At 37.5% G+C, this 17,488-nt stretch overlaps 3 protein-coding genes across 4 annotated transcripts; 1 reads left to right on the top strand and 2 right to left on the bottom strand.

The window, feature by feature from the left end:
* Window positions 1-41: 41 nt before the first annotated feature.
* LOC140779623 (uncharacterized) lies at window positions 42-8,587 on the bottom strand. The gene is made up of 8 exons (XM_073124786.1): window positions 8,334-8,587; window positions 7,919-8,056; window positions 7,752-7,853; window positions 6,298-6,429; window positions 6,079-6,183; window positions 4,099-4,242; window positions 2,303-2,462; window positions 42-1,498 (listed from the first exon to the last, which is right to left on the bottom strand). Exons 1-8 carry the CDS (start codon window positions 8,418-8,420, stop codon window positions 699-701), a joined length of 1,668 nt encoding a protein of 555 aa, XP_072980887.1. The 5' UTR covers window positions 8,421-8,587; the 3' UTR covers window positions 42-698.
* A 1,327-nt stretch (window positions 8,588-9,914) lies between these two features.
* Window positions 9,915-13,562, top strand: LOC140777974 (phosphomannomutase). The gene is made up of 11 exons (XM_073122442.1): window positions 9,915-10,203; window positions 10,297-10,341; window positions 10,429-10,495; window positions 11,105-11,181; window positions 11,823-11,858; window positions 11,932-11,987; window positions 12,054-12,153; window positions 12,241-12,336; window positions 12,420-12,509; window positions 12,634-12,685; window positions 13,315-13,562. The coding sequence occupies exons 1-11, from the start codon at window positions 10,135-10,137 to the stop codon at window positions 13,368-13,370; spliced, it is 744 nt and encodes a 247-aa protein (XP_072978543.1). The 5' UTR covers window positions 9,915-10,134; the 3' UTR covers window positions 13,371-13,562.
* Window positions 13,563-14,009: 447 nt separating this feature from the next.
* Window positions 14,010-17,470, bottom strand: LOC140779715 (uncharacterized). 2 transcript variants are annotated; one of them, XM_073124948.1, is made up of 2 exons: window positions 17,381-17,470; window positions 14,010-16,921 (listed from the first exon to the last, which is right to left on the bottom strand). In XM_073124948.1, exon 2 carries the CDS (start codon window positions 16,710-16,712, stop codon window positions 14,415-14,417), a length of 2,298 nt encoding a protein of 765 aa, XP_072981049.1. In that variant the 5' UTR covers window positions 16,713-16,921; window positions 17,381-17,470; the 3' UTR covers window positions 14,010-14,414. The 2 variants fall into 2 exon arrangements, with proteins under 2 accessions (XP_072981049.1, XP_072981048.1); XM_073124947.1 differs by having other exon boundaries at window positions 14,010-16,925; window positions 17,381-17,459.
* Window positions 17,471-17,488: the final 18 nt, after the last annotated feature.

The raw sequence follows: 17,488 nt of genomic DNA, 5'->3' as shown, positions 1-17,488 counted from the left end.
AGCTAGGAATTATGCCAGAATATCTCTTCTGTGGCAATCGATTAATAATCTAACATGGCATATAATGTTATCATTTCTTAAACATATAGCCTGAAAGGGACCACACATAAATGTCATATGCCTACCAACAGATGAATTTGGATTCCTACATGATTATCAGTAATAATACATGGCTAATGCTCCAAGAGAATGGAGGATCCTCCGCCCTGCAAGAATTATTAAGGACAAATAATGGTAGGTCTTGAGCTCATAACTTAGAAATCTTACATTATATACTGGTTATCCTGTGCTGTTATTGATCTTGGAACACCACACTGGCAGTATGTCATTCTCGAAAGAACTTCACCTTCTTCCTTTCGAAAATATGAAGCTCTCTTATTGTGGCACCAGCTTCATAGGTAGGCCGTAAGTCGGCCTGGCTGCAACACTCCGAGGTGCCATTCTGTTGGTAAAGCAAACTTGACTGATAGCCACAACATTCCTGAAGCCTGAGACAATATCCAGATTCTGGAATATCACCTTCAAGGGTCCTGAAAGCCAACTGGAAACATGCGCCACAACATGAATCAGCATGTGGTAGTGCCCCCAAGTTTCCACCTTATAGTCTCTTATTTTTCCTGCCTCAGCTTGCTGATCACCTACAATAGCTGGTTTTTGAAGCCCCTCACTTTCAGGGACCCATGGAAGGAAGGAGTCCCTTATTTGATTCTTCCCTTTGACATCATGACTGCATGAAAATTGTTACCATGTAAAGAGTCATCTCTTGGAGGCGCTCCAACCCCAGCAAGACGTTTTGATCCCCGCCGAGAAAATGAATTCATGCTCTGAGCTTTACATTTGTTGTCACTCTTTTTAAGCCCTACAATTGGATTCTCATCTGATGAGTCCATCACATTTTTTACTTCCAATAACTCACCTTCTGTAATTGATGGTTTCCCATTTTCTTGGTCATGTAGATCTGGCTCTCCTTCCTGCTCAATTGGATTCTCATCTGGTGAGTCCTTCACATTCTCAACTTCCAATATCTCACTTTCTGGAATTGATGATTTCCAGTTTTCATGGTCGTGTAGATCTGGCTCTCCTTCCTGCTCAAAAGGATTCTCATCTAATGAATCCTTCACATTCTTTACTTCCAATAACTCACCTTCTGGAATTGACGGTTTCCCATTTTCTTGGTCATGTAGATCCATCTCTCCTTCCTGCTCAAGTTTAATTGGCAAATCCAGTGGAATATTTCTTGGTTCTTCTGTTGGTTTCTTGCTCTTCTTTTCTTGCTTTGAACAATTTTGTCTATCTGTTGCCTTGGTCCTGAAGTACTTGGAAAGCTCTGGCGATTCCATGATAGCCGGATCCAACATTTCGGTTGTTCTTTTCTTTGCCTTTCTGGTCTTAACATCTCCACAGGTTGAAGGTTCTGACTTCCTTAGTTTCTTCTTTGGTTTTCCTTCTTCTGGCTTGATATCTGGAGCTGAGCAGACAGGCAGAGGACCTTCCTCACCTGCAATACAAACAACTTAAATTAGAGGGGACTAACTGGCTGGCTGTAACGCAAAAAAGATTTTCCTCCAGCACCTTTTCTTGAATGCAGACTGTAATGAGAAACCATACATGTTACTTAAAGTTTGGAGCAGCCTCCATCCACATCATGATCATTCAAGCCTTCTCCAAACAATACGTGGTTGATTGTAGAACAACTCAACGATGAGAAGGCTCTAAAGAAATGGTAAACTTTAACTACCTACTATCAATTGGATAAAACTTACAAGAAATAGGTAGGTGATGCAACCAATCACACCATCAAGAAACACTCGGTTCCATATCCAATCGGTCAATCTGATGCTACTAAAGCAATAGTTTTTCTCCCTTCTGGACTTCTCTAGGAAACATACTACAGATATGACAGATTTAAAGTCTTTGATTCCCCAGAAAAGAAAAGAAAAAGAACCTCTTGACCAACAAATATGTTGCAATGAAGTGCTCTTATGGCACTAATGATTGAATGTTTTATGTCATCTTATTCAATACATTGAATTACAGAACTAGCTTCTTTAATATTACACTTTGTTTTCTGTAGATTGGTATTCTCTAAATGGGGGTTTTCCTTTTGGTATCAGAAACCTTAGGAGAGGTGCTGGCTTGGATGTCTTATGTTTCAATAAAACAGGGACCATAGGCCAAAGCCTTTCTTCTAAAACAAGAAAAATTAGGAATTATTATAATATTAAAGAAGCTAGAGGGAGATCCAGATGTCTTAATAGTAGAAGGCAACTTTAGATCATAATCAAAGAAGTCAGAAAATTACACTGAGATGAAGTGAGGTCCAAAGTTGACATAGGAGGATTTTTATGCAGTTCCTCAGTCTTTATCACCAATGGTCCATTTGAATTTGCTGCCTGTCCCCCCAAAAGGTGTTGCCTCGTATCAGTGACTGGTGACTTCAGCATTTTCGCTGCAATCGGAGGCTGTGGTGGGCAAACCATCCATCAGGAATAAGATTTGGAAGTAGTAAAGAAACAAAATTTTGGCACTGCAATAATAGCAATAAAATGATAAATACAATATCGTTTTTATTAATTACTAGAATTGCCAGAGCTGAGTAAGGCAACATTGTATAGATAGTTTGTTATTAACTTATTATAGGGAGAGAAGAGCATGGTTTCTACAAGATGAAGATACAAAGTAATAAAATTGAATGACATAGTAATAGAGTACAGATGAATTATCAAAAACATGGTAGCATGGTGATACATTTCAAAGGAAACTCTACAGGAAAGCATAAAAAAAAAGGAAGAATTCTAGCTTGTAAAACCACCTCATTAACGATGACAATGCACTTCCGTACTTATTCATAAGGTTCTTTCTTGTTCTTTAATATCTCTTGGCAGATGTAGTTCAGCAGTTCATCCCAAAATTGCCAGTTTATGAGAAGCAATTGTGGAAGATAGTTATCACTCTCAAAAAAGGAGGTCCAATCAACCATATAGTTGTCGAGAGAGTTGGTTGGGTAAGTCTTCTTGCCTCAAGATGAGCCTCATGTGGATCGTTGTTATGTGAAAACAAAGTCCACAACAATACAGACAAGAACAGTTCATAGTCTAGCATACAATTATGACTTGATTATCTCACAATATTATGTGGAGGGTAATATTATGAATTGTAACAAAATTCATATTAGATAAACTAGCTCAATCATGCATATTAATGTGAATTCATTCTAAATATGAAATAATAGGTCCTATAAGTGTAGAATGAAATTAGACCTCTGGAATAACAACAATCCTAGTCTTACCTAAATTAAAATCAACCTGAAAGTTACTCTCATATTGCAGTTAATAGGTGTAGGATTTTACCTTCTTGATGCCAACATTTTTTTTTTTAGTTTTTACATTTGAACCAGAACAATCTGGACAGAATCTTATCAGGAAGATTATTGTAACAACTTTCTCTAGCACCTAAGCTAACAGAAAAGATTATGGTAGTACCATCAATAATCATAATACTAAGTATTCAAGCTTTAACATTCTATAACAAACAGAAAATAAAGACTGCAAGACAACAATGTTTCTTGACAAAGATTCTGATAAAGATTTGAGTGACAGTATAGAGTAGAAGAGAGCATGTCTTCCTTGTTTATGAGAATCATGGCTGAATATATTGCACAATAAGATAACAATAAGATAACAAATGACAATCTAGATATAACTTTCAGTTCTACATGTCGAGTTTTTATCCACATATTCCAATGCAAGACAAGCTTTTCATAATTGTAATCTCCAGGTAATACTAAAAAGAAAGCAGCATCGCCACACTGGTTTAGGTGCATAGTTTGTAAAGATAAGCTTCCTACACATTCAAGTATCATTGTCACACTGACTGTGTTGTTCTTTGGGATTAACAGTTCTGATTCTGGGCATGTATACAGGATTTCTCCCTTTCCAGTGCTTAGATAACAAATAATAAGATAAAATACGCTGCTGCAAATTATGCTGTATACAAAACAAATAAGTTTTAAGAGTTACCAAACTCCTAGAAACAAAGAACCAAACAAGGCAAGGAGAAATGAAACAAGAAGTTAAACCACCAAATTTGTAGACTTACAGAAGAGTCCATTTTGAGAGAGTATATCCCAAGGAAACCTTTTGTTAGTTTAGTTGCATGTTTACTAATTTCCCCAGATTCAAGAAAGATAGTGACATCTTTCAAGGTCCGAAATACAAATTCACCGGCTGGATCAATATAGTACTGCAATTTAAATCATTTACTGTTAATTAATAAAATGCAAATAAAACAACACGTAAAGAAAGGAATAAGTAGAAAAATAAGACAATACTACAAGTTGTAAAAAATAAGGAACTTTTTACTGACCAATTGGAAATCAGATTGTTATTAATTCTGACAGTGGCTAAAGAAAAATTGTGGAAGAAGAGAGTGAAGTAAAATTAACCTTCTGATTTCATCTTTAGACAATGTTCACAGTAAAATAGAAATGCTAATTATCATGGCACTGTGCCAGTACCTAGCAGGAAATAAGGTTAAAACGTCTCATAGCTTAGTTCAGCTAAGTTCAGCTAAGGAACATTTGTGTTGTATCAGTCTACTTAGACTGCAGTGGGAGAAGTGTTATACTGTGACTAAAAAGAGTTATCTAAGTTTCTAATGTCCATATCGAAAAGAAAAACTATTACCTTTTTATACAGTACTATGGGTGACTTATTTATTTACTTTGGCTGTGGCTTATTTTTTGTCAAAGATGAAGATGATTCTTAAACCAAAAGTTATCATCTTTCTCCTTTACTAGGTTAGATAACCCATTGACCAAACGACTTAACATGTTAAATAATGGGCCAACAATATATAGCATGCCTTCTACACATCCCCTTACGTGGCCACATGTAGATAGAAAGTCAACAAGATGTGCAGCCAGCCAAACCACAATACAGAAAATTGAGAATAAAAATATGCTAATGAGGTTTGAAATCATGATCTCTAGAAAAAACTAGCTCTTACACTATATTAAATAATTTATTGATCCAAAAACTTAAATTGTTAGATAACATACCGATATTGTATATTATGCCTTTTAACAATATCTTGCGGAAGTTTGGAAGGACAACTTCTTGGTTGCATGAAAAAAGTTGCAACAGCAGATATGAGTCTATTTATTGATTGATCCTCAAGATTATGGCTTCTTTTGCCTGACTTTTTTTTTGGTCGGGATAGCACCCATTCCTAAGGATTTATATGCCACTTCATTTAGAAGCTTTCTCAACATTCCAGCCATTCCATAGGTTGGGGAAAGGATTCAATGATGACGTCAAGGATAGTCACCTAACTCTATGGGAAATCCGGAAGAAGATATTAGCTTATGAATTGGACAGGAAGATTGGAAGGGGTAAATAGTGAAATTCTGGAAGTAAATGGTATCAGACATATGTTCACATGGGGCTAAGAATGAACGGCAATTATTTATGCTGTCCAACAATTGGTCAAAATAAAAGAGAAAATTTATTGATGGTTTATTATAAATTAATAAATAGCTATTACAATGTCTAATGGATGTAATGTCATATGTTTTTTTTTTTATTGGAAATACATAGGAAGCAAGATCTATAAATGTCCTGCTAGTCAACTTCCTAAACGGCTTGACATAAAATTGTTAGATCTGGACCAATTCAAATGCTTAATTCTTTGTTCCAGTGTCAGCTTCATTTGGCTTTTCGGAAACTACTCTTTGTCAACTTCTAACAGTGGTTGCCAACCTCTATAGAAGATACTACTCCGCAAAGCTGGTTACATCCTGACAGAGTAACCATAAAGGAGATTTTAACTTTTAAGGACTAAAGTATTGTATCAAAACCTTTACAGCTAGCAAATTACATTAGCAATAAAACAGGTAAATACATGTGTAATTATGTCTTGATGTCTCCAGCAAAAAGCACTGTGCACTCTCAAATTAGAATCTGTAAATTCGAATAATATGTTATGCAGAATATGTAAACATCTTATAAAATGCTCCACAAATTAAGAAAACAGCTGGTTTATTAGTAAAAAGGAAACTAAATTGGTGGGTAATGCTACCGGATCTTTTCTGATTCCGCCTTTGTATACATTCCTTCTGAATTTGAACATTTTAACCCAGCCATGAGGCAGTCCATCTGGAGAGTACTCAATTCGAGCAAGGACCTAATCATATCATGAATAATCAGAAACTTATATTCACGCTCAAAATTAAAAGCTAGCAATGAGTGAATACATGTCCGAATAAGAGAATAAAGGAAAGATGTGGAAGCAACTGACATTGTTGGTGGGATCTTCATCATAGTTACTTCCATGACTAGATTTTGGACTTGAAAACTTTCCCTCTTTAAGATAGGAAAGTACTTCTTCCTTGGAAAAGAATCTACTTCCAGTAGCTGGATCGATATAGCACTACAATAGATGCAAATGTACGTGAGTTTCCTTAAATACTTTTTCATCAGTAATTAAGTATTCTTCTATATCACAGAATATACTTATTTAATTTTCTGTCCTCTCAATCTTCAATGTTCCAGTTTACCAATCGATGGTATTTATTTCTTGAACTTGCTAAACTGTCAAACTTCCTTTTTTCTATAATTGGTTAGAAGTTAGAACTGGGTAATCCATCAAACCTGCTTCTAACATTCTTGGCTAATCCACCACATTGCCCTACTAAATAATCCACCTGAACCAGACATACAGGCTAGTGAAAGAACATTTTTAGTTTGATCACACAATTGGATGAAATGTGATAGTGCTCCTGGGATTTGAGTAAAAGCAAAGTCAGAAGATAAGCATGTAGAAAAATCTGAACCTATTAATGGAAAAAAATGGTTCCTATTTGTTCCCCATATGTACAAGATAAACATTCAAAATGGAAAAAGCAGGCAATCATAATGAAGTGCAAAAGAGAATAACCCTATGGAGAATAAACAATTTTCTTTGGAATGTAAATTTATTTGAGCTCTTCTTCCATATCCAGCTTTCCAGTTAATCAAACTGGTACAGGAAGAAAGACATTGTAATTAGATAATAGAACAGTAACAAATCCGATAGCAATCTCTTTTTGTTCATACTCCTCACTTCTTACTATTTTGCCATCCAATAGAATCTCTTTCATCCCATTCAGAAAACTCGTCTATTTTAATTGTTTTAGTTAGTTTTCTCTCTCATATGTTCAACAAGTTGAGCGCTTACTGCACTTTTGGATGGGATCAGAGAGGAGTTTAAACTCCTCACAGCACTAAGAAGCCATTAAAATGGAGATATTAAATTTTAATAGAAGAGGAGATTCATAACTTCTGCAGAGATGGGATAGCCTTTTCCAACTGTCTCTCCTTGATTTGAATATAATACCAAAATAAAGGGAAGAATATATGATGCTATCCCTAACAGATATCTGTTAAATGACCAATCTATCCTTTAATGGAGTATTAAAACTTAAAAGAGATCAAAACCGGTACTGGGTATGAAGTAACTGTGATGGGCTAATCTAGCCTTTGGATTACGATTCAAAATTTGGAGTGAGGTATGAAGTATTTGCAAATTTAATTACACCAGAATTCACCTTATGGTAATAATAGGATGTAATGGCATCTGCGACAGTACCATAAAATCAATGCTTAAATTTAAGTGACAAGTGTAGGATAACATTATAGATAAAGCCGGAAAGTTGAAAAGGTGCATAATGAACAACCAAATAAACATGTAGTTGGTTTTTTCTTGCTTCGTACCTTATAAATTTGCTCTTCTTTTGTACCACTAGTTTCAACTCTAACTTCCAAGATCCATCCAGATGGCAACCATGTGATTGAATCTATAGCTGGTTCTATAAGCTAATTGCACCATCAATAAGTACAGGATCAACAAAAGAATAGAATAAAAATTGAAGATAACTTACTTGTCGATTATTATCTTTAAAACATGCGTTTATTTGAAATGCAGGATCATCACCATCATCATCCTTAATAATGTTAAGGTAGTGCAAAACTTCTCTTTTTGAACAAAATGTGTATCCAGATATCGGGCAGGTGTAATACTGCAAATCCGAAGTGGATCGAATCACTATAAGCATATTGACGAACCGATTCTTAGCATTACACAGCATAAAGAACAAGCAACTGCAGGTGCACAGACTATTTTGGGCCTAAATGGAAAAGGAATTCAAATTTGCATTGTTACAGTGGACGGAAGAAGAGATCACGGTAAACAAAAACGGATAGAAGAAGGAAACCCTAGAAATCCTAAGATTCTCGTGCAATCCAGCAGCCAAATCGCTCTAAGAAATTGGAGGTAGAGTGATCGAATCGGAATACCCGATACGTGGATCCGTTCTTCCCCTTTCTGACCTCCATGATCCACCCATCCGGCAGCCAATCCGGCGGCTCCATGTCGGGCGACATAGCCGAGAAGTGGCAAGGATTCTTCTCCCCTTCAGCTCACTCTCCCTCACACTAGTGCGAGGTCGGGAGAAAAGGGGCGGCAATGTAATTGGGCGGAAGCGAATTGTTCTGGATGCATCACGATTGGCGCGATAAAGGCAACGGATAGTATCGGACGGTGGCTATTTTATTTCCTAGGAGGGAAAAAGGTCGTGGCATTTGGAACGAGTGAGAGGCCTAAAGTTACTATTATACCCCTCCTAAGACCCATCGAAGTTAGATTCTGATGTAGCTAGCCCAGGCTGAGTAATCCTGCTTTCCAACCTTAAACCTTAACCTTAACCTTAACCTGGGACTAGTAGCTGGTTTCTCAACCCCACTCCTATCAAAATACATACTCTATAACCATGTGTACAAACAGTATGATCTGCCTTAGTTTTGACCGCCTCAAAACATTGCTTGTTTCGAGCCTTCCAGATCATTCAAATAGTGAAGGCTACCATATACAATAGTCTTCACTTTTTTCGATCACCCCAAGGTGAGTCCAATCATAACACAATTAGTTAAAGTCCAAGGTAAGGAAATTGCGAGGTAATGGGTGATGACCCCCGCAAACTTCGAGGACATACCTATAATGATAAAAAAAGAAAAATGTGATCATCACTCTCTTCTCATAGGGTACACATTATTAGCTGTTCCAATTTATGGGCTACGAAGGAGTGTAAAAGGTTTTAAACTTAGGGTTAGCCCTAAGCTTCCAAAGGGCCAACCACTTTGGCCGAGGCTAGTTAAGTTTGGAACCAAAGAAAGAGTACATGACATTCGCGCGAGCTTTCTCTTTACTGTTAAGCCATTGTTTAGAAAATCACCGACCATGATCTTTGGCGGCAAATTGGCATAGTTTTTTTTTTTAATCATTTAAGAGTCCAAAGATTTGATATAGACTACACAAATGACCAATCCTCCTCAGATATAAAGATACTTGGGCCTCACCAAGCTTTAACCAATATAGTAGACTGTCTAGTTTGAGCTTCAAATCATATACGTCATCAAACTATTGTTCCGAATTATACTCAACCGAGACTCGCTCTAAGTCGTCGCATTACCGAGTTACTCTTCCAAGTCAATTGTACATTATCAAGCTATCAGTCGAGTTAAATCACCAAATAATCTTTTCAACAATAATTATTTAATATTATAGCCTCCTCAGTCTTAGTGGGTAACTATCAACTCTAACTCTATTAGAGTTGATTGATGCAAATTGGCGTAGTCAACAAAATCAAACGTGCAAGGCAGGGGGTGGTGGTGACATATTAGAATATTAGATGCTTTATGCCCTTTTAATCTTACTTACAGTGGCCCGTAAGACGAGGACATGGTATTTCTCTGGACAGGTGTCCGCTTCCTATTAGTTTCTCCACGCTGTTTAGGTACGAGTCCCACCATCGTCCTCGCCGGCACCGAAGGCATCTCACGTGTGCCTTCCCCCCGAGTACGCCCCCACGTTTTGCTCGCAGCTAAACGGACCGTGGACTCATCTCAGCCGTCCACTCTCGTTCTAGCAACGGTTCGTTGGACGAATTAAAATCTCCACATCTTTTCTCCAATTCCATCTGTCATCTTCCCTCTTCGGGGGCAACATAACGATCTCTAGATCCGCGCAACTTTTACTCTCTTTACTCCAGTCCTTCACTATTTCTACTAGATCCACAAGAACTCCGTCTCCGGATCGAAGATGGCCGGGAGAAAGCCAGGCGTGATTGCTCTGTTCGATGTCGATGGCACTCTCACGGCTCCAAGAAAGGTGAGGAGGGAGAATTGAGCTTGTTTGGTGGAGATTTGACGGTGAATTCTTTGTTTTCTCTTGATCTAATTGAGTGTTTGGTGTCAATGCTAGGTGGTGACTCCGGAGATGCTCGAGTTCCTTCGAGAGCTTCGGGAGGTAATCGGATATTGCAGCTAATTATTCTGTGAGAGTTAACCTCGTTTGATGAAATGTGTCTGAGATGCGGTATTGTTTTTGGGGCAGGTGGTTACTGTTGGTGTTGTTGGTGGATCTGATCTTGTTAAGATATCTGAACAGCTCGGTAGAAGAGGTCCGTATTGGAGTTGGAATTCACTTATATATTAAGGACTATTGCCTATCTTTTTTGTTCCGATTTTAGATGTTTAATATGGTATTAATTATCAGTAATAAATGACTTGCCTTTTAACCTGTACTTTGAATTATGGGGAACCTCGTAAGTAGTGTAATGGTTGTCGTGGCAATTGGGGTCTGCTGAATTTCATTTGTTTCGAAATAGTACTGATGGAATGAAAGAGATGGAGTGTTATTATTATCTTCTATTTTGCTTCAGACTTGTGAATTAAATCAAGCTGCTTTTCCTTTCTTTTTTTTTTCTCCTATGCTGGACAGATTAACCTGAAATGAATTTACTGGAGGGAAAGAGATTGATTACATTTCTCACAACTCAATTCTCAAGCAGGAAAAACTAGATTTGTGATGCTAACTATAATGAAAATATTCAAATGACTTATTGACAAAATATCTTAAATGTGATTCCAAAAGGTCACTTACATTTGTTAGTATCTGGCATTACGGCATCTATTTTTCCTCTCTGTTATTCATTATGTCAATCACATACTTCTATATGCATCTTTTAAATTTTGTAATAACCATGAAGGTAATTGTTCTTTCTTTGCAGTTATTAATGACTATGACTATGTCTTCTCTGAAAATGGTCTTGTGGCTCACAAAAATGGAGAACTCATTGGTACTCAGGTATATGCCATATCTCTTTGTGTAACAGATTTTGTCCTATTTTCTACTAGCAGGTTACTATGTACTGATTTTTCTTTTCCTGCTTTGGTGGTTTATCTTGCCATCCTAAACGATGTCCTGACCCTCAATTGGCTACCTATCATTATGTGCTATGTATTGCAGTATTGCACTACTCTCATACATCCATGTAATTCTGGATTTATTTTCTTAGAGGTTTGTTGTTTAGGAAAATTGAAACTCTGCTAGTGTTTTCATATTTACTTAGTAATGTTAAGACTTATGCTTATTAATAATATACACAAGTATCATAAGTTGTGACTCAACACCTGAATACCTGATGCATCAATCTTACGTTTTCAGGTAAAATGGAATTAGATAATAAAACCTGCATATTTTGGTCTTATAAAAGTTTACCTACAAGTGGTGACCTACCATGAGGTGGTTTTTAAGTGTTGCTTTCTCCATGATAATAACATTCTTCACTTCAAATACTCAAACTGGGGGTTTTCTTACGCTTATTTCTGAATTATAGTTAAGCTGCGTGGTGCCTGTGGTGTTGATATTGTCTAGTTATTTGAGCTTTATTTTATTATCTAGCTAATTGATGATCATTCTTATTCTTTCACCATGTATGTGTGCAGAGTTTGAAATCATTCGTTGGAGATGAAAAACTAAAGGTGAGGCCATTGCTTTTGTATATATATTATAATGAGCCAAGAAATATTGCCTTATGCCTTGATCTTATTGCAGGAATTTATTAACTTCACGCTGCACTATATTGCTGATTTGGATATCCCTATAAAAAGGTCAGTGGAAACTTGGTCAAGAAGTTGAATTCTGGTATATTTTATTCCTCATATTATTGCATTCAGGGGAACATTCATCGAATTCCGGAGTGGAATGCTCAATGTTTCACCAATAGGGCGAAATTGTAGCCAAGAGGAACGAGATGAGTTCGAGAAGTACGATAAGGTAAACTATACTCACGAAAAGGCAATTACAGTTTTTATCCATGATACCTCTTTGGATGGTTGAAACTCAAAATGGATTATCTGCTAGGTCCATAATATACGAGCAACATTGGTTTCTGTTCTTCGTGAAAGGTTTGCGCACTTGAATTTGACATTTTCAATTGGAGGGCAGATAAGTTTTGACGTAAGTCTATGGTGTATAAACTGCTTTTGCATAATATTAAGTTATAAAGCTTGATTCTCACTGTTGCTTAATTTTACTTTAAGGTATTTCCACAAGGCTGGGACAAGACCTACTGTTTAAGATTTCTTGATGAATATCAAGAAATCCATTTCTTTGGAGATAAAACATACAAGGTGATTTTGCAAGATCTAATTTAGTTGGGGATGAATCAAAGCTAATATTACATTCTGAATGCTAAGCTGATCAACCATCAATTAACATTTAGCTTCTCGGCAGACTAATGTGTTTTTATTACAGGGAGGAAATGACTATGAGATATATGAATCTGAACGAACAGTCGGTCACACAGGTATTTCCTACCCACAATATGCAGAAAAGATAAACATAATTTTCTTACCGTAAGATTTGTAGCTGCTGCCTTTTATCAAAAAAAAAAAAAAAAAATTGTAGCTGCTGAATGTAGACCAATAAGTTACCCAACAGTGCTTGAGATGATGCTGACTAATGAAAGACAACAAATTTCATAGGTTTAAGCTGCTAATTTTGAGGCGTACATGTAGGCCTACAATGACTCCTTCAAGTTTTAATCGGTCCATTGTTTAGGAACATCTTCTCACGTATTAGCTGGACTTCTCAGCTTACTATCTACTTTCAGATTAAGCTCAAATAAAGTGAATGTGTGCTTCACTTTGTCCCGTATTAGCTACGGGCCTGGTGGTAAGAGTAGCATTCTCTGAGACAAATAAAGAGTATCTATTTACACTGACCAGCAACATTTACATGTTCTTCCCAACTATCTAACAAGGGAACGTGACAAAATACTTGATGTCTTTCCTGTACCGTTGGTTTTCATTCATACTGTACAAGTTCTACAGAAACGTTCTTCCTTTCCACCGGGTGATTAACTCTGTTAGAAGGATAGTTTAATTACTTTTCTCATAATATCTCACTGTTTTAATTTCGCATGCCTTTTGTCAGTTACCAGTCCAGAGGATACAGCAGAACAGTGCAGATCTCTCTTTCTGTCCAAGTGAAGTCTTCATGGCTAATCCATATCAGCATACTATGTAATTTCAATCAGTGGAAATTCAATTAAAATGAATGACTGGCCTTGTAATTGGCTTCATGCTTTTCATCTATCCGTCGGCAGATTTAATCCAAATACTATGTTATCATTACAAACTTTCAATAATAGATGGAGACCTTTGTCTTCCATTGTTACCTGATCCTTTTTTCTTTTCCTATTGACTGGGAATTCCGCCCGTGCTGTTTGGGGGAGTGAATCCATTTATATCCCATCTCAAATAGTTCCAAGTTCCGACTAAGGGGTTAGTTTATATAGTTGTTGTCTTAAATAAACGAATTAGGCATATAAATTTGCCAACATTACTAAATACTTCTGGACCGTTTCATGATTTGACCATTATAACTCGTTGTTTGGAGTTGGATGTCAAGATTGTTGGCTAAAAAATGTGATGAAATTTTGCAAAAATATTAGCCAAGAAGCAATCCTGGTAAAAGAGTCCTGAAAGCAGTTATCCTTAGGATCACATTTCCCTTGATTTCTATTGATTTGCTCTAAGTAAACCAATGTAGAAGAAACCCAGTGAAAGAAATCACATATACTTGATGAAATTATTAACCGTATGAAAGAAAGACGAATTCAAAACGAATAAAGAAAGTCAGCAAGTCCCAATATGGGTTCTGGGGTTCCCTGCATTCAATTGGCATTATGGCATTCACAAGAATATAATTCTATGTACAAGTTGGTACTCGAGCCACTGAGTAACCGAAAAAATACAATACAACAAAGAATGAACCGTTATGACATCACTTATGCCGGATCGATGCACACATCAAGATCAATCACCCTTCAGTTAAGTTGGATTGGAGCTGTCTTTCCAAAATCCAGTATCCTTCTGGAATCAATCATCAGATGTAAAGAGAACATTCCATCAATCAGCAACAATTTAAGCTGCATATGTATCTTTCCTATATGGTCAAGCAAGGTGAAGTATCTAGCTCTTGGAATTAGATTCTAGAGCTTTTCGATCTTGCCTAGAAGCATGAGTGTTCCCTCAAGGTGGAGGTGTGAGATGAGTGAAAAGTGTTTGATTCACTCTAGAATACTGAGCTAAATGGATTTGCGGAGAAGCACTAGAGTATGCAAAATGATGCACATTATCCCGAGTACCGGAACTTCTCAAATAGCCTGGAAACTGCTGAAGTTCTCTGGATGATGTGATAGTACCAGATCTGGATGGTGAGACCATATTGTAGCCCAAAGCACCAAATGATGGCGAATGTTCTCTGTTGACAGGATCATAATATGATAGAAATCCATTGCTTTTAGGAAAATCATTGAAGTTCACAGGTAGCATAGATCCTGGAGGACCTGGCCAATCTGGTAAAGCAGGTTGTCCCTGAGCAAAAGCTGCAGGACCAGGATAAGTAGGCAGGCTGATGAAACTCGGAGATCCTTCTGGCCTAAAGTTGCTTTTATCAGTTGATGGAAGACAGCCTGCTATCCTCACGGCTAGCATCTTTCCCTCAATTCTATAACCATTCATCCATGCTGCAGCCTCAGAAGCAAAGATAGGATTGGCATACCTGACAAAACCATAACCTTTGCTTAAACCAGTTGTTTTGTCCATGATAACTACTGCTTCTGAGATAGGTCCAAAAGGTTGAAATAGCTCAATTAGCTTATCTGTATTCACAGAGTGAGGAAGGTAGCCAACAAATAGTTTAGCCTCATCAATTCCTTTCAAGGACTTGGCGTCATACCCTGATACAGCATGCCTTGAGTGGTTTGCTTGTCTGGGTAAAACAGAAATAGAAGTAGGTGAACTACTAAAGGGAGAAGGGCCACACTGCATGACTTCCCTGAGAAAGTTAACCTCATGAGTGCTTGTTCCAGTTCCTGGGGTGGATGCTGTCAAAGGACAATATGCTGTGAGATGACTCACACTACCACAAATATCACAAAGCTCACTGGCTCTGGATATCTTCTTCCGGACTTCACTCGAATTGTTCTCTTTCAGTGTTCCTTTCAGTTCAGCAAGCTCTCTAAGTTGAGCACACTTAAGTTCACTTGTTCCTTCTTTCACAGGAACTAGTAGCTTTTCCACCATCTTCTCTGCAGCATCGAGAGAGTGCTGTGTATCTGCTTCTATGTAGACATGCAAATCTTCGTTATCCTTCTCAGATATTCTATCCTTATAGTAATGGCCCCTTCCTTGTCTATTAGAACCTTTACCCCGGAGTAGAATCCTAGCACCTGATTCTTTCTCCATTCTCTTTTGTGTGCTTCCACGTGGACCAATGATAAGGCCAATGAAGTTGTAGCCAGGGAATTCCTTTTCTGGTATATACAACTTCTTATATAGTTTTGCAGGTTTATAATCGGAAGGAGGGTGAAAAGTAGGATTCATCCGAATCAGCTCTGAAATAATATTCTGTCTACGCTTTATAAGTTCTGCACGAAGCCTGGCTGACCTTCCATTTACCATAACATCCAATTTGTTGTTAATTATTGGTGATCGAGATGTTACATAGTCATGTTGGTCATCAACAAGAAACACTGGATTCTTCAAATTCTGATTTATCTCCTGAAGTTCTGTGCTCAACTTCTGGATTTCCTGGTCAAGAATACTCTCATGTACTGTATTATTTGAAAATTCAGGTAATTTTAAAGGACCCAACATCTTTAACTCAGCATCATCAATAGACCATCTTGTCTTTCTCTTTTTGGTAGAAATTTCAGCTTCTTCGTCATCAATTGCTTGCTCTGTTTCCCATCTATTTCGCCTTCTCTTACCAGAACTCCCAGTGTTCTCCTCTTTCTTTAAAACATTACCATCACCAGAGGACCTTCTTAACTTGCTGCCATAATCAGTATCTGGAGTTCCAGCATATAGATCCAGCTTTGGGCTCTCATCCATTTTCTTTCTCTTTTCTAAATGATTGTCCAGTTTATCTATTGATCTTCTTTTTTTCTCCAAACTGGATTTAGCAGAACTAGATTTGCACTTTTCGTCATGATCGCTATCAGAAGATGACTGAGCCTCACACCGTTCTGATGGTTCTTCTTCACCAGGTTCCTTTTCCACCTTCAGTTCTTTACTTGCCACTACTTCATCTGACACAGGCTCTTCCTCACAGGCATCTTCACTAAGTTCTTCACCATTAGACTCCAGTTCATCATTTGCCTCTACTTCATTAGGCTCCTCCTCTTCATCAGGGTCTTCTTCAACGAATTCTTCTTTAAATGGCTCTTCTTCCTCACTAGGCTCACATTTAGCATAAGTTTTTTCATTATCACCGCCATTTTTTTGGGACATGGTTGAATCAAATGAAATCCTGCGACTCCCCATACTTGTACTTGTTCTGTTTGCAATACTGTAGTAGGATACAGATCAAAACAGTTTGGCAAACACACCGACAAAAAGACATACGAACTTGCAATCAGAATGTGATACATCCGGAGTTTCTCAGGCCTTTAGGTATACCAATTATCAACTGGATTAAATCTAACAGATGGTTGTAATCGACCCAGTTGATAACTATCTGGTGGATACAATATCTTCCTAGGAGAAAACTCAGCAAAATCAATTTCTAAGAAGCCATTTGAGAAGAATTCGCAGAACATTTTCAAAACAGTAAAAGAAAAGGACTCAAGAAGACATGGATTTGCTATCCAAAATCCATAAATTACGCTAAAATCTAGCATTCTTTCCCAAGAAACTCGTCTTAGCATGGTTGAACAGGACCCCGAGACACCAACGGAATAAGATGAACTCAGAAAAGGAAGAAATGATAAATGACAAAAAGATCGCATATTTGGTCAGCTCACAACGAACCCAAATCACAAAACAAATAATCTCCTAAAACCCCAACATATCCAGCAAAAGAAGAGCTGAATCACCAAGAACAAGAACAAATTCAAGAAATGGATACTAAAACGCAAATGAACCCTAGAAGGACCGAGCCCGAAGCATAGAGGAAATAATGGAAGAATCAAAGATTCGGGGTGAGTTTTAACCTCTTAGAAATTAGAATGCGAGGAGATTGGACCCCTAATGGCGCTTTGTCACGAGAGAATCTGCCAAGGTGTTAGGTGGGTGACGTCGTCTAAGGTATACGCGGAGAA

This window comes from Typha angustifolia, chromosome 15, assembly GCF_048772165.1.
Source record: "Typha angustifolia cultivar Huaian chromosome 15, ASM4877216v1, whole genome shotgun sequence".
Classification (NCBI taxonomy): domain Eukaryota; kingdom Viridiplantae; phylum Streptophyta; class Magnoliopsida; order Poales; family Typhaceae; genus Typha; species Typha angustifolia.
Note: the sequence above shows the minus strand (reverse complement) of the source record. Positions and strands in the feature narration are given on the sequence as shown.